Source organism: Drosophila sechellia, chromosome 2R (genome assembly GCF_004382195.2).
Source record: "Drosophila sechellia strain sech25 chromosome 2R, ASM438219v1, whole genome shotgun sequence".
Classification (NCBI taxonomy): domain Eukaryota; kingdom Metazoa; phylum Arthropoda; class Insecta; order Diptera; family Drosophilidae; genus Drosophila; species Drosophila sechellia.
In genome coordinates, this window is record NC_045950.1 from 18,318,822 (window position 1) to 18,336,258 (window position 17,437).

The 17,437-nt window shown below is 44.6% G+C and overlaps 1 protein-coding gene and 1 long non-coding RNA gene across 3 annotated transcripts; one reads left to right on the forward strand and one right to left on the reverse strand.

Annotated features, from left to right (window-relative positions):
* Nucleotides 1–315: 315 nt before the first annotated feature.
* Nucleotides 316–13,626, reverse strand: LOC6621912 (protein windpipe). 2 transcript variants are annotated; one of them, XM_032715125.1, is made up of 3 exons: nt 13,386–13,626; nt 9,940–9,988; nt 316–2,892 (listed from the first exon to the last, which is right to left on the reverse strand). In XM_032715125.1, exon 3 carries the CDS (start codon nt 2,820–2,822, stop codon nt 789–791), a length of 2,034 nt encoding a protein of 677 aa, XP_032571016.1. In that variant the 5' UTR covers nt 2,823–2,892; nt 9,940–9,988; nt 13,386–13,626; the 3' UTR covers nt 316–788. The 2 variants fall into 2 exon arrangements, with proteins under 2 accessions (XP_032571016.1, XP_032571017.1); XM_032715126.1 differs by lacking the exon at nt 13,386–13,626 and adding an exon at nt 12,797–12,814.
* On the forward strand, nt 8,826–9,874 carry LOC116800403. Its single transcript, XR_004361337.1, has 2 exons — nt 8,826–9,181; nt 9,403–9,874. It is a non-coding gene; the product is annotated as an uncharacterized LOC116800403 (long non-coding RNA).
* Nucleotides 13,627–17,437: the final 3,811 nt, after the last annotated feature.

Sequence of the window (17,437 nt, forward strand, 5' to 3'; positions counted from 1 at the left end):
TTTTGGTTATACAATCATAACTTCTCCATCGAAGATGCTGGTTAATGGCATAAACCAGCATCTTGCCACCATTTCTGATAAATTGAAAACACCATGTGATGTATTATTAAAGTTCGCTTGCATTTAATGAACGTTTTAATTTCACAAGAGAACGCAGCTTAAGTAGTTTACAGTATATAGGTAGGTTATAAAAGTACATATACAGTAAGTATGGTGTGAACATCACATGCAGATGCGGATTGATAGCATTTATCATGCAAAAGAGTTAACTCCTTTCCGTTTTCCCCGGCTCATTGATATTTTGCACTCGACGACTGATTTCATTGTTTAAACGCATATATTTTTTTAACTTTGGTATTAAACTAGATTTACGCTTAGGAGTAATTAATTTACTTATGGCTAAAACACTACTTGTCGGTCACACTTAAGAGGGGAGTTGGGTGCTTAACTCGAATAGTTTGCTGTTTTCGTCGCCTTGGCTTCTGCTTTATTCTAGATGCTGATGCAGCAGATGTTGCATGTGCTGCACGTGTTGCTGCTGCACATGTTGCTGCCCTATGTTGCTGGTGATGAAGCTGAGGAGGGAATACACCCCGGTTCCCAGTTGCACAATCAGATTGCATTCGGCTAAATTGATAAATTGATAAAATCTCTCATCTACAGAATGAATCTCATGTTTGCGTATAAAACACAGTTCTTCTGTCAAATGCGATCGGATTGCAATGGGTAACTTAATGGGGGCGAGTCGGAAAGGTCGGGCTGTGTCGAGAGTGGATGGCTAGCTCAAATCAGTGGCCATTGATCACCTGGTGGGTGGGTTCGATGGGTCTGACGGGCGTGGTGATGATGTCCCCGGCATTGGACTTGCTGCGCGTCACCAGCATGGGGGTCTTGGGCTTCGGGGTCTCCGTCAGCTTGATCTTGACGCGACCCGTCTCCGGGGAGTAGACAGGTGAGTATCTTCCGGACTTGGGCGACGAGGGCAGGTAGGCGCCATCTGGTTCGTTGTTGTTCTGCTCGGCGAGCTGCTGTTGCTGTGCGTACTTGGATGCCCTGGGGGATTGCGGAGTGGGGTAGCGAGGGCTGATGGGGTAGTATTCATGGGCGGCGGGCTCTCCGCTTTCGGGTGCCTCCTTGGCACCCCCATTGGCAGAACCGTTGCCATTCAGCAGGGGCTGCTGACCAGCCCCGTCCTTGGCCTCGCCGTTCTCGTAGGGCTTCTTGACAATCTGTGCCTCGTCCAACTTGGTCTTCTCTCCGATCAGTGGAGAGTGCTCCTGGCCGTTGCCATGGCCATTCTTGTGCAGCGGCTTGCCCAGCTGCTTCTTGTCCATGTCCAGGAGCTCCGTCTGCCGCTGGGCCTCTGCATCTCGGGCGGCCGCATTGCTGTCGTACTTGCAACGCTTGATGGCCACGAAGAGGACCAGGCCCACTACAATTAGTCCAATCACGGCCAGCAGGTAGTAGATGGCGCTGCTGTCGTCCTTTGGCTTGCCTATCTTGGCGGTCAGGATGTCCTCGGACTCCTTGCTGTTGTCCAGTGGTCCATCAGTCACCACATCGGACTCCAGACCAGTGCCCAAATTGGTCATCACCACGGGCACGATATTATCTTCTTCCACGGGCTTCTTTTCCTCCTGGTCACCTTCGTAGATACCAATTTTATTGGAGAAGACAGTGTCTGGATTCTCCGAATTCTCTGGATTCTCAAGAGGTCTAACATCGCTCTCCTCTGGCTTACCATCGCTATCTACGTCGTCTTCGGAAGTAATCTTAACTTTAGAGGGATCGGGAATGATGAGCAGACCACCGCCGCTGCCAGAACCCTCGTCATCTTCGTCCTCGTCCTTTACGATGTGCTCCTGGAGGACACTGGGGGAGGCCGCAGCATCGACTAACTGAGATTCCGCAGCTTCAGGCTCTGGAACAACCTCTTCGGGCAATTTAAGCTCCATATTGGTTTCGCTGAGGTCTCCGGATCCCTCCACCTGATCAGAAGGAAGGGGGATCTGAGGGGAGCGAACCTTCTTAGCAGTGGCTGCGGGATTTCCAACGATGGGCAGAAAGTCCTTTCCCAGTTCCTCCTCATCCTCGCGTTCAGCAGAAGCAGCAGCCGGCTGGTCGCCCATCATCAACTCGTTTTCCTCGGTATCAAACCATTGGTACTTCTCCTTCTTGCAGATCTCATCCTGCTTCAACTGCAGCCAAGAGCGACCCCTGAACTCCAGGGGATAGGAGCAGACAACGGGGTGTTCCATGTAGACGATTCGCTCCACCAACCAGTTGCGCACCTCCAGCGTCTGGCAGGAGCAGTTGATGGCGTTGTGCCTAAGCTCCAACTGTCGCAACTGGTGCATGTGGGTCAGCTCCAGGGGCAGGTGGGTGATGTTGTTGTTCTGCAGGTAGAGCACCTGAAGTTGCTTCGGCAGTTTCCTCAGCTTGTCCGAGGTGAGCTGATTATGCTTCAGGTTCAGTCGCTTGAGGCCCTTGCCCAGGTGACCCAGATCCTTCAGCTCGTTGTGCGACAAATCGGCGGAGGTAAGCTCCGGCAGCTTGTCCAGCAAATGGCTCAAGCGGGTGAGGTTCAGGTGGGACAGATCGATAGAGTGCACCGGCACCGTCGACTGGAAGGTCTTCTCGGCCAGCCTCAGACCACGGGTGCTGTTGCACTTGAGGTGGTACAGTGGCTTGTGCGTGTGCTCGGACAAGCTGCAGGTGCAGTCCGCCGGGCAGTCGGTGGGCGGGCGAGCGGGAGTGGGCGTGGCGGCGGCCACCACGATGAGAAACAGGGCCAACCAGGCGGTCAAGTGGACGCTTTCCATGGCTGTGTGGATGATTTGTGGATGGTGCGCTGGCAGTGGATCCTTCTAGCTTCCTCTCTTGGCGTCTTATCTGGAAAGGAATGAAAAAGTGATTAGAATCTTGCTTGTTTATTAGATAACACAAACCAGAGCACTCCCATCTAAATACCCATAAAATGAAGCAGATAAGCAAAAGAGAAAAATTATGCTAAATACATTGTCTGCTAATATTTCTTGAAACACGAAACACCAATCTATTTATTTATATATTATTACTTTCTAATTTTTCTAGGAATGAGAAATGCGAATTGAAAAACAGTATGAATCACACCTTCTGTAAAAATCATGCACTTCGATAAAACAAAATATGTATAGAATTTACTCACAAGCTAAATAAGTATTCGCTGAAGTAAAGAAAACAAGGAAAATTCCATTATGTGTTAAGAAAAATTAATTGAAATTTACTTAGTATGAGTCGATTTCCCTGAAGTTCGATCCTACTGGCACCACCTTTGAACGGAAACTAACAGAGCTTTGGAGCTATCTTTGCTTGGTAACCTGTCTTCGTCACTGGTTGCGTCATTCCCGATTCTACCAACTTCCACGATCTTCCTTTCTACAGCTTTTCCTTCTCGCGAACCAGCAAAACCCTATCGACAGACGTTATCGGTGTTAGATTCGCTTATCGCCGCTGTTCAAGCCCCAGTATTTGACGCTATCTTCGCGAAGGGTAATTAATATTTCATCCGTTCGCTTTCCGCCAAACGCTCCGTGACATCATCAAGAAGCACCTGACCCACCAGCTTGCCCTAGATGCCCAAAAATGAAAAATAACCACTTAAGAGTGACTCAAAGCGATTGCGATATGTACTAATCATGGGGGATCTGAGGAGGTGTGGGCCTTGGGCTGTTGCACTCGCTTAATCAGAGCAGATTGTCAGCGGCCCGCTTTTAATCCGCATCTTCTGTTTATTGCTCGCTTTCCACGAGCCACGCAAACTGATTGACGGCTGTCTCGTGGATGCAATTTAAGTGCAACTGGCGCTCGTTTGGATCGACCTCCCACCGAAACCCCCTCCGCATTGATAAGCCCTGAGCCTCTGACCGCAAAAGCTGAAACGCTCGCACACTGAAGAAAATTCTATGGGTTTAAATTATACAATTAAGCTCAGCATGGCACGAGCTATGTAGAAAATTCTATGCTCCTTTAATTACCATAATATTCACTTCTTTTAAAATAGCCAATTTCAAATGTCAGCAATTTTGTTGTCACAAGGAAAGCACAAAAGTATCTAAGACACTCTGAACTTATATATTAAGTATCTTTAAGCTAGACTTAAACATGCTATGCATATGGCAAAAAACTATACAACGTATCTTTAAGATTGATTTATATATGGTGTAAAGGGCAAGATTTCGATCACTTGCAGTTCTCGCACTCGCAATCGGTTTTTCCCGCAGTGTGTCACAGTGGCGATGGCCAATCCTAATCAACAGATAGACGAGATCTAGAAAAGATGCCGGGTTGTCTGAGTGACTGAGTGGTCTGAGTTGCAGTCGCAGAGCCAGCTCAATTTGCAATTTGTGGCGCGGACTTGAATTATTCAGCAGTTGGACGACTGTATTTACATGCGAGTAGCAAGCTGAAATGAGCTGCCGTAAGGGTTGCCCCACCCCCTGCACGTGTCTCCCGGCGGGGGATTCCCTTTTCCCACCCCTTGCCAGCGGGCTGGCTGCCCTCGATGTACGCTGGAAATTGGAAATGGTCACATACATGCAGCTGCCGCTGGGCAAATGATTGAGGGATCCCCCCTTCCCGCGAGCCAGAAAATACCAAGTGGAAATGAGGCGTCACACGAGCATGCAAAAATAAATCTGCACGGAATCTGGCCGATCTGCGATCTACCAACCCCCATCCGCGATTCCGAAGGGGGAATCCAAGGTCAGTGTCATTATGCGGGCATTCGTCCGAAAAGAGCGGAGACACATGAAAAGTGGTTTCCCAGCAATTGTGTCACTTCTTTTGGCTAAACGTGTCTCCGATTGCCTTTGGTGTTGACAAATTGCCCAGAGTTGGATGCATAAACGGAACTTTCTCCTGGTTGCTGCCCGCTAACGCAAGGGGGGCAGACATTTATCAAAATCTGTCAATTGCTGAATTCGTAATTTGCAGCTGCTGCCACCTGTTCGCGCCAAATGCAATCAATGCGGTTAATTGCATTTCGCTAAAATCTTCTGCACCATCAGCTATCTGCGATCTGCGCAGCTCTGATATCATAATTCGATCACGAGGCTTAGTTAATTACTCCAGACGACTATCGTACCCCTTGCACTTTGATGTTGGCGGCGACAGGAAGCCGAAATTAGAGAGGGCTGCACAGGCAGGCCATGTAGTCTGAGTCTGATGAATATAAAGGCCTTAACACATCCACCAAATGCCACTTAATGGCGAAAACGAGACCAACTTAGAATAAACCGTTTGCAAATTGAGAGAAATCAGCGGCTGACAACGGCGAAAAACCTTAAACGATGACAAATGTTCAACCTTGACAGAGAAAAAAATCCAGCAGAGAACAATCTCAAGTTTCTGTCTTCGAGTTCAACTGGAAAGAAATGCTGTTCTCCACAACTCGTTCTTTCACACTCGAACAAAAACGTATGTGGAAGACCACAAAAAATTAAATCACGTCATGCTGCGATCGCTGGCAAAATAAATTGTTATATATGTGTTTTTTTAGAATTGTGCAAATCTTTTTTATACATTTCAATTAGCGCAGCTCGGCGGCTACAATGATAAAATGAAAAGTGTTTAGTTGGGCTTTTGTTTGGCCATATAAATAAATATATACGGGTTTATGCAAATAGACTTAGATCTTCTGGGCCACTCGTTTAAAATTCAATTCTTTTCATTTCATTTCGTTTCTTTTCTATCGAATTCGCAATATTTTCTCTTTCGCTGGCGGGAAAAAAGAGCAACAAACTGATGACGCCGGGCAATTAAAACATCAGGTGATTCGGGTATTTTACCTGGCGCAGAAAAAGCCAAGCTGAGGCTGCCGCAAACGCTAATGTGTTGACCGCATTAAGACGGCAAAACGACGAACAAAAGGAGGCAAAAAGTACCGCCAAAGTCATAAGAGATGACGTCTAACTATGGGCTGTGAGTCAATATGCTGGATTTGGATTTGGCCAAGCCAGCACAGCAGAGACACTCAGTCATTCATTCAGTCATTCACAGTATTCATTCAAAACGAGCAGCGAGCGGCGGCAATGGATAGACAAATTAGCATATTCTAATTTCCAACTGACTCCGATGGTTGACAGATCGGCTGGTAATATGTGGCATATGTGTACAGTGCCATATATAATGACCCACATTGACGGCGGAGTACGCCGTCAACATTATCAATAAAATGCCATTTAAGCATTTTGCAATTCAACTGTTCAATCAAGTGCAAATGAGCCTAAACTCAGGCGTAACCTGAAAAACTGTTTCCCATATTAAGGCGCGTTCCCGTTCTCTTTGGAATCTACTTTTGGCTTGGGTTCACTTCGCTTTTGCTTTTGCGAGCAGTGTTTAATTGATTTCCACGAATCGGGAGAAAACCAATCACCGGGCCATGCATAACCGAAATATGAATATGTGAGCGGCGAGCGGTGGCCAAAATACCACATAAAAGCCAAAGAGACGGGAAAAAAGTGCAGGGCGTAAGCTGAAATTATGTGAATTATGCAAAACGTGTTGGCCAAAAGCAGAAAGGCAAAGTCAATGTACCTCATAATGCTAATTAAAAACGGGCAAAGCAATATTGCGTATACGACAAGTGGCCAGATTCTGTACCCGCGGAGATAATCTCGAAATACAACGCACAATTTGAACTTGACCTACGAAATCAGCGGCTATCAACAAATGGGCTGATTTTCGCTTTTCGGGCAGGCGGCCAGAAAATGTTTGCTGCCGAAAATCTTGACATTCAAATAATGCTCGACTCTCCCTCTCGATTGAATTCAAAACTTAGTAAGTAGTGCAGGAAACACTCAAAATAAACAAAAACCACAAAAAATCACCGGCAAAAGAGAAAGGCAGGCGGAAAGCAGCCTTAAAAATACACCTCTCTTGTTTTTCTTTCTATTTTTGGGGCTGCCTCTTGCAATCTATGCAAACATTTCACACCCACACTCGGCCCACAGAACCTAAATCTTTGCCATTGAGAGTGTAGGAATAGGTGGCACCCAGATACAATTGATGATGGACTCGGATGTCAATGGGTGTTGATTCTGATTAGTGCCAAACGCCATTTCAAATGAGTGTTTTCTGGGAATGCTATGGGATCGGAATTTGAATGGTAAAACCCCAGCAAACTCAATATATCTTTGAAAAGTTTTCTTATTCAAAGCAGATTATTTCTGGTCATTAAACATTGTTGCCTTGCCAAGTGTTGCTAATAAAAATGATGTACATACTTATTCAAAATATTAAATATATTTTGATTCAATATATTATATTACCTACAAATTTCACTTGTCTATGTATAAACATATTTTAGGCGCAAATATATTTTATTAGTCTAGGCTACAGTATATATTTTGATTAAAGGAAAAAGTGGCGATAAGGTCGTTTGGCTGCGGCTTCTCTTGCCACATGAATCCATTAAAAAACCAATTAACTACCGTTCAAAAGTTTAGTGATTAATCCGTAATTGCTATGTATGTCGAGTTATATCGGTGGAAAGTTCTCCGCTCATCGAAAAGGAAACGCTCTGACGACTGGGGTTGACTTTTCATTGAACTTTTCTGGCATTCAATTAGAAACACGTTAATGTAGACTGATCAATGCCTCGTAATTGTCTGAAGTTTATCAATAACAAGTTCTATACGGCTTATATCCCAGAGATCAAATCCGCTCAGCTGGAAGTCGCGCCACGTAGCCATAATTAGCCAACTCGAGCTACAATGTTACTTGTAGATACAGATACGAATACATATATCCTGCTGTCTGTGCATACTAATAGTCGAGTTAAATAAATATCCACACTCTCGTTAATTGGAAAAAAACGAACGAAAAAAGGCATGCAGATCGTTCTGCCGCAGAACTTGGATAGTCATGAGTTTCGGTTTCGCTTTTCGTATTCGACATCGGATGATGCAATTTGCAAAATTTCGTACTTGGCTAGTTATTTGACCAAATTAACGCAGCTGTGAGGGCTGCGCTTTTCGGAATCCGAATTGGAATCGGAATCGGTGTAGCTTTTGAAATAGATTCGTGCGCCGACCTTCCCCCAAGTGAATTGCTTCCCATTAACACATCGACGACTGCTTCCGATTAAACTGAAAACGAAACTCAGGCGTACTTTGAAGTAAAAATTACCTACACACTGCTCGAGGTGAGTTTTAAATCTATTCGCCGTTAAACATTGACAATAAATCTCCAGCTTGCGCCATAAAATATCAATTGAATGATCCAACTATTCGCTGTGGCCCGAATCGGTCTTTAGCCCATGCATTTTGTGGCTAGCCGAAAGGCATTTGTACACAGCATGCCATATAGATGCCAAGACGACGCCTGACTCTTGCGAGAAATTATTTGCCAATCTTCACCTGCGAAATTCATGCCTCCGACTGCCATAGCCCCCCCTATTATCCGCCGATCTCTCAGCCGCTGGTTTATTTACACTGCTCATCGCGAGTTCAAGTTCAGGCACAGCCAGCAAATTCAATTATGCTGTTTGCCTAGCGACGGTGGTGCTTACTGATTATCACTTTCAAAGGAATCCGAAGCGGCAAATACTTTAGTCTAGTAATAAACTACATTTAATTGCTATATGACATTATTTGTCAATCTGTGCGAATGGAATTCCAGGAAAACTAAACGCCACTTTACTGAAAGGTGTTGGACAGGGGAACTGACTCAGCTGGCTGGCTGATGTCTTAACAATGATTATAAAATTTGCGAAATTATTAACGCCAAATGACGTCAGGAGAGTCAGTCGATTTTTGGGCAAAAACAAAAACCCAAAAATGGAAAGGCCAATTGAGAGACTGCGTCATCGATTGCCAAATGCGATCTGGAAATTGGATTTAACTTGGATTTCCCCAGCTTCGTTTTGTTAGCTTACTTTAAACCAGATATCACAGCACAGATATCGAGTTTGGCCCGGGGGCCAGTTTCAAGAGCAAGTGCTGACCTTCCCGGGAGTTAACCGTGTAGTGCAGTGTAATTATAGCCACTAACCCATTCACATTCCCGCTGGCTGCTGTTGTTGCACAGAAGGCGAGCGTCTGGATAAAAGAGCCCATCAGTTCATACCATCTGATTATGCACCTCAAGAAATAAATAAGTACATAAGATTTGCAGATAATAGTATTGGAACAAACACACGGTGAGTGTAAACACATTTCTTCAGCCTTGAACGTTTCGTTAAGACAATATTTTGGTCTGAAAAATCTTAATTCTGTGCGAAAAAAGCACTACAATGTACACTGGTCGAAAGGCATTCATAAAAATATTTTATAGCTCCAAATATATGGTTTATTTCCACTTGAGCTAGAACTGATTTCTCAACATATACGAGTATGATCCTTTGGATTGTGTTTTTTTCAGTGCACGATATGGACACTACTCCAGACAAATTAGCCTGCGGTTAGCTGTGGATGCATTCGAAGATCGCATGATCGTACAGCCGTTTTTCATGGCTTCGTTTGGCAGTTGACACGTTAAGAGCACGCACGTTTGCCGGCCATTTAAGTGGCCCCAGCATCGCATCTTGGCCATTGCCACTGGCCAGAAGATGGAGGAGCCGATAAAGCGGAGAGCGGCATTTGACAGTTATGACCACTTGCTTTATTTTTAGAGCCAAAAACGGCTAGGCCAGTTGGCAGCAGTTCGCAACAGCAGCACAAAGCAAAATCACAGTAAAAGCAAAAGCAAAGCGAAGCAAAGCCGGCCGGCACCCACGGACTGGCTAAAAACAACAAACGCGGCCAAAAGCAACTGAACTGGTTTCGGTTTGCGACGATGACTCGCAAGCCCATCTAAGAGCTCCCAAATAAATATCCCCTTTCCGCGCCATGATCTTGACTTTGTTTTTGTTTCTGCATGGGGAATGCCAATTTGATGTTTGCACAACTCAATCCGTACCTTCTATAAGACATGCATACGTCGATATCCACGGATCCTCTGGCCAGATCTGTAAAAATGAAATATAAAAGCGGTTAAGATGACAGTTTTATATCAAACGTTCGAGAGTGCACATTGAAGTGACTTGCATTGGGGAGTTTTCTATTTCTATTTATCTGCGCAATTATTTCTTGGCTTTGATTTTAATTGGGCGCAATTAAAGTCTTAATTGCCGGCCCGTCTAAATTAATTTTTAACGAACTTTGCTTCGCCAATAGACTGTCATTCAGCTGCAGCTGCCTTTGGGGTTATTAAGCTAATCCTTCGCGCCGCTGAATAGTGAATAGTGAAAGCACTACCCAACAATAAAGACTATCCTTTGAAATAAAAATGAAACTAAATCTGTCGAAAGGTCAATGGAGTTCAGGCTTCAAGGCTAGAAAACATATAGTTTCTGTTATTTAAAATCAACATAACTTTGACAATTAAGGCCTGAATCACCATAGCCCGTCGATTCTCAGGGCGTTGCTCATCCATTGTTAGATTCGAAGAGCCAACAACCTGTTGCCTGATTGTTATGCGACGGACGTGACCGAAAATACTGTCACGTAATCCGCAAACTCCCACAGAAATGTTGGTGTCACTTGGCTTGTGAATGGAATGGACTGGAATGGTTCGTCCTAATCGACGAGGTCGGAACTCATCAAAACATGCAAATTAACGGCCATTGATGAACTGGTCAGCTCGTGATCTTTGGAATCTTGCGCAGGTGGCCAACGGTCCAGCGGTCCAGAGATCAGCAGAACAGATGTCGAGATCTTGGCAAACTCTTGTCTGTTGAACTTGAATTGTTCGCAGAAGCGAACTATTTCCCTGAGATGTTTACTTTTCGAAAATTCCCAGCGGATAAACAATCTGTTGGCCCATTCTGCGTCACAAATCCCATTCCGTTGAAGAACTCTCCATATGCCCTAGCCGGAATTCCTTTCATTTCAGCGAGCTTTTCACACTATCTTCTCTCTGCGGCGGCTCTTTATCTTATCTTGCTACATTTGCTAATTATAGATAGGGTCCAACCCAAAAAAAAAAAACAACCACGAAACACAGTCATGTCAAAGACACTAGAATCTAGTGTCTTTGGTCATGTGCACTTGAGCCCCGGGATTTGTGACTCTCATTTGCGTTTGACAAAATTGCGGAACACTTCTCTTTCCATTTTCTAGAATGCACTCCAAGTTTCACTCTATGCGAGGGGTTGCCCAATGATATTGTTTTGATTGCGGCCCGATAACAGCTTGTTTCGCCTTATCGAAACAAATTTGTTGCTCATCCCCCTTGGAATACAACTCTAGCTGTGTATCTAATGGGGACAAGGTTGACACATCCACCGAAAATGGGACCATGAAGTGCACTCCGTGAAATGTTTCCATGGCGTTGGTGGGTGTGCGTGCTATTCATTCCTATACTGCATTCGATCTCGAATTGCCTTGGATCGAGACGGAACATAACACCTCGAAAATCGAGAGCCCAGACGCAAGGCGCCAATTCGCCAGCAAGTTGAGTCAAAATGACTTGAACTTGAAATACAAGTCAAAATACCATTGGAAGAACTTTATGTTTCCGTTCCAGATATGTTTTTGGGGAGATGTGTACATTACAGGAAACGATGTATGTACATATTGCCGATAAATTGCCGAACTTCAAGGTATAGATAAGTGTGTCTGCGCCGCTTACAGATACTATATACACACGGGCGGGCACCCACCAACTTGGACTGGCTGGCTGACTGACTGGGCAGCGAACTGTTGGCCATAAAGCCGATTTCTGGAAATTGCCTGGAAACAGTTTCGAGTTCGCAGTCGCACACCTCTGTGAATTATGCGCTGGAAATTAGCACCTTGGCTCCGAGGTGGTGGAGCAAAAGTCGGAGGAGTATTACGCAAGAGCTAGAGTTTACAGCTCCACGCGGAGCTGGACGATCCACCTTTGCAGTTTTCGCAACTCGGGATCACATCTCTATCTCCAAGTTGATTGATAATCTCATTACGCGATGATGTTGCATGACTCTTCGCTTTTAGACCTGACAAACAGCGCCATGTATTATTAGGATTTCTTTTTATACCCCATTTCGTGTGCAAGTGATTCACCCTACGTTGAAGTGGGTGGCAGTCCATGGGCAACCACAAACACGGGGGAAAACACAACAAAATTGGAAAGAATATAGCCCCGATCGCTAACCTATCCGTATCTGAATGAATCAACTGCCTGCCGAGTGCGGTTTCCAATCGGTTTACGTAAACGATTCCGAATTGCAGGGCGCTAAAAGCTCACATCTAGAGGTGCTTGGGTGGGTTTACGTTTTAACTCTCATGTGTATATGTACATCACATATACATCATGTAGCTGGAGGCTTGGGATGGCTGTAAGCCAAGTCGCGTAGGTAGCGAAGTGTCTGGCGGAGATTTCACATGAATGCGTGCTGCTTCTGTCTCTCGTAATAAGTTTGCAATCGGTTTAAGTGCCCATGCCCGAGGGTTAAGAGAGTAGCCATTTTATTATAGTTTACTCATCCCTCTTTCATACTTGCTTTTTGGCAATTATATAACTCGGATGGATTGGGAAATAGGGTCAAGTTTGCAACTGAAACCCAACCGCAAGTGCATATGTGAGTAATAAATGGTGAAGCGGTCCGGCCAGTCACTTGCTTCAGTTTCAAAAACCCCGAACCCTGGCCTTTTACATTCGCATCGAGATTAATCCAATCCCTTGCGAATCGAGATCACGCACACACACACAGTAGCGCTATATTTTTGGCTATTTCTTATCACAATCCGCAGACAGCGAGGCTTTTACTACGGGTTATCAAAGCCCAACTCACAGTACACTAAAATTTTTCGCTTTTCCCTTTTTTTTTGGAGGTCATACAGAGAGCACTTTTGTTCAATCAGATATGTGTTTTTTATGCGTGAGTACGTATTATTCGCTGCTAGCACTGTATTGTCTTTTGTTCTGGGTAGAGTCCTTCAGCACTCGATGCGATCGCAGTGTCTTTCGGTTTGAACTGGCGGCCAGAGACTGGCGAAGATCGCATCCGCCGAGATTTCTCAGACTGCCTGCTATCACAGAATGTGTCGCAGCCGCCAAAAAAAAAAGCATAAGATCAGGAAAATAAAACGAGAAAAGATACAAAAATTCGAATCTCAGAAGGGGAGAGCGCCCAAAAACGCCGAGAGGGATGACAATGAAGGCAAAAGCAACAGAGCAGCAGCACGTCACACAAGCAATTTAGACTCGTAAATCGCCCAATGCAAGTATCTTGATATCTGTCAGATATCTGGTGGTTTGGTTTCGATTTGCGCCCTGTATCCGAAAGATTTTTATGCATCTTTTTATGTACCATTATTTAGCTTGGCACTAGCTAGTTGGCGAGCGTGTGTGGCAACGGAAACTATATAATTTTTAATTACCTAGACGGTTGGAGAGGTGGAACTCGTAACGCTGCCTTTTCGGATCGGCACTTTTTTCGCTTTTTGTTCAGATTCGCGCACACGCACCCGACGACACGTCTCGACTTTGGAGTTGCCCCAACTGAACAAAGCTCGATACCTGCGAAAATCGAGTACCGTATAGAACGTGAACCGAAAATCGGGGATCGGAGATCGGAGATCGCACACGACCGTTCGCGGGGAGAGCTTAGCAACGAATGAACCGCTATTGGAACCCCCGATTGCGAGAAGCTACAAAACTTCAACGGAGCGAGAGACACAGATACGCGCTCGGAAAGAGCAAAGCACATGGCGAAAGCTACTGGTTATGGGTATTCGAAGGCAAATAGAGAGAGGGAGAGTGCCAAACCCGTAGATACACTGTAAATGTATCTGTATCTGTATCTGTACCTATATAGAGCTGGAGAACACGTGGATAATCGGCGGCACACGCGCTATAGAACGCACAGAACTTTGTTTGGGTTATGAAATCCATTGAAAAAGCTTCTCGATTTACAAAAATTATAGTGCGAGAGCGCGCAAAAGCTTATCACCAAGCCCAGGCCTTATCAATTGATGATACTCGGCGTTTTAGTCTAAAAATATAGTCCCCACTTATTTTGCTTGCTTTACACGGTTTGCATTTTTCACTTCCTGCTGTAAATGTACGCAAAATGCACAGGTCTCGAAATGATATTCTGCTACTTTTTATCAAAAGCTCTGGCTTATCTTATCGCCTGCCATATTCTTTCCGCCATTCGATAAATATACACTCTCTTTTTGGACAACAGCTAATGATTGTGACTTCGGGTTAACTCAACTCCTAATAAAACCTCAGCTACTTCAACTCCAGGTTAATGCGTGGGTTTGTTTACGTTTTATTGGGTTTGTGGGTCAAAGTTAATGTTCATTCGTGAATGAATCGAGTGAACTTCAGGCAGCCCACTATCGCAACTACGAGTTTCTATGAGTACTCATGTGTGCGCCATGTATGCGGCAGCTGAGTGGCAAAACTTGTGTTAATACCAATGTTAAATATTTGGACTTGATTTTATCTTATCGCTTTTTGGGCTCTCGCATTCGCCTTGTTTGCTCTCGATGAGTTTTCGGGTGATATCACCAGTTTCAGTTCTCAAGACCCACTTGTGCCCAAACCCTTAGCTCCCTTAGACTCTAATTTAAAGGATTCCCATTTTTGTAGGTAGGTGAGATGAGCACAACAACATCATTATCTCACCATTAAAATATTCGCACTTGCACCCCCAAAACTTTTCTTTAATCGTTCAAAATTGAACGCCAACGAGCGAAATGGCTGCTTGTTTGCTCACCTCTTAATTGAGATACCAGCGATAGACTGGTGTGTACCCTACAAATATAGTATTAATGATAGTTCTTAGCTTATCATTAATATTTATGACAATTGGACAGGTACGGGTTTCATAGAAATTACAAAGTACACTATATGTTACAGACTAACTATGAGTTGCTTTTTGGTAATTTCTAAGAAATAGATGTTTATAAGTTTAATACAATTGTAAAAACTCTGATTTTCGTATTGTATATATAGCTCATTCATTGAAAATACTTTTACTCGTGAACGTTTACTTGGAGTATAATGTTTCAAAGTAATAATTTATTTTTTTTTTGCTATACAAAATTTGTTTACTCGGTACCCGGGTGATCGAAAAAATATCCGCCTGTTTATAGAGAACGGATAAAAAGGCGGCTAAATTTCACGGGTGTCGGCTATTGTTTATCTCACCCGACGACCCACCTGCCCAAACGACGCCGCCGATCCTCTCCAGCTCTTGCGTACGTCAATCGATCGGAAGTGTCCAACGCCCCAACTGGCGAACTGATAAAAGGTGTGAGAAGTCTGAATGAATTCGGCTTTTGGCTATGGCCAAAATCTTAATTGCAAATCGGCCCAGCCTTGGCGATTTTCGGAGAGGGACACGCCTAAGGTTGACGTCAGACTGGGACATATCTGTAGTAGCCAGGGGATCGTGGGCGATCGTCGAATATGGAGCGGCTATTGAGTTGCATATAATATTTACAGTCTGTGGATCGATCAGAACCGAAAGCTGAGCTAATAGAGGGGTTTCAGTTTCGCGGCGCCTTGTTCTATCGCTTTGTGTGTCTCAAATTGTTGTTTGGCCAGCGGTCTATTTACCAACTAATTATATTACATATTCAGGCGCTTCCAGCAGTGAAACCCTTCACTTCAAAAAGGGGCCCATGCGTCATGCAATTCATTGATTTGGCTGCCGTATGCACGATGGAAGCACTTGACGAAAATTGGCTCTGTTCTCGATTAGATAGTCGTGATATGGTATTTATTAATAACATTAGCCCTCTCGACTGACAAATATATCACTTCTCACCTCCGACAATCGAGCAATCAGCTGGCAACTGGCGTGGAGTTATGCAATTTCCAGAATCGAAAAGATTGTTTTTTTGTCCAGTAGGGGGAAACCTGGTGCCTCAAGGTTAAGGCGTTGGCCTTTCCGTGAAAATACCCCTGCAGCTGAACTGAATTCCCGGATCTCGGGTTTATGCCACATGGGGAAGACTGTTGCTGGTTTCCTTTTCGCGGTAGCACTGGTTGACTTAATTGATTAGAGCACCTGACTAATTTTGCTTCTGAGGGCTTTGCGTAGCGACAGCTTTGACAATGCGATTAAAGTTAATTTTTGGGTAAATATTGATACTATATCTTCGTGGTAGCTGGCCTGTGTGCAGTAACAATTAATTAGACTCCAAATGCAGAGGTTATACAACTGGAGAAGTGGAAAAGTTTGCGGGCAAAATAGCAAATTAGATGGGAAATCTCATCAAATGCAAGTAATGCCAGCCATTTGCCGGCCTGACCCATATTAATGAGATACGGACTCCGTGGGTTTCGCTTTCATTGACTCACTGACTGAGTGACTTACTGGGCGAGTGTCCCACAGTGGATCGTCGATCGAGTGGCTCCAGCTAGGCTTTCCGGGACTGAGGAGGGGCTAGCAGGCAGTGGGGCAGGCAAATGAGCTGCAATGAACCGGAAATTCACAATTAACCGTCAATCCCCTCACTCGGCCGTGTTTCATAACCAACTGCATCTGCATTTGGAGCCGACTCCATCCACAGGGGTGCAGTACTCGGATTCGGTATCCAAATCAAAATCTTATATGGAAATCGCACGTTCCGGCTCATTGGGCGCTGGACATTTATTTTCAGCCTAGGTGTAATTTTCAGATGCCTTCTTTGGCCCTCGGGTATTTGGATAAACAACATTTACACAGCGAACTGAGGCGTCCGGGTATTTTAATTGTTTCTACGTGTTGTTCTACAAAGGCTTGTTCGGCTGGCTGTTGGCCAAAATTATTACTATATTATAATCTGGTGGCAAAGTGATCACCCTTTCGGCTCGGGATGGATCAAACTGGGCGCCTTTATTTGGGGTCGCGGCGATTACAGTTACGCTGACTGGGAGAGTTCATTGGAGTCGGGACATGTGTAGCCTCCACCCCCCTCTCTCTACAAATATCTTTATGATATCATGTAAATGCGGTTGGGCTTAAATATATAGATAACTGTAGTTTCACTTTTTCGGCTCGGCCCATTCCTAGAATGGAATGGGAACGGGATTGGATGAGTAAAGCTGGCACTTGTACGTGACTGACGTTTTGGCCACTCGAGAGCTTTTCGATTGGAGCGATTGTAGAGGTAGTGAAACTATGAATTAAAAATGGGAAAAACATTAATTAACAATTAAAATAAATATAATGAAATGTTCTAAGGAACATAAATTTAGTCTCGATGTGAGTAATCTTCGAAAGCCAGAATCCGCAGTGTAAGCCGCCTGGATATTTAGACAAATGCGCATAACCCTGATTCATTACGCAAAGACTCTCTCCCAAGTTAATCATGCTGTTGCCTCGATAAACGATAAAGATTTTTCAGACTAAGCCCGCCATTGCAAGTGCAATGGGAAATGGCATTCGCAGGTGGTCGCTAATCAACGTAATCAACTTGCAACAAGCTCGTTA

What these genes read in the sequence shown, in the direction of transcription:
- LOC6621912 (XM_032715125.1), bottom strand. Translation starts at nt 2,822, where the DNA reads ATGGAAAGCGTCCACTTGACCGCCTGGTTGGCCCTGTTTCTCATCGTG.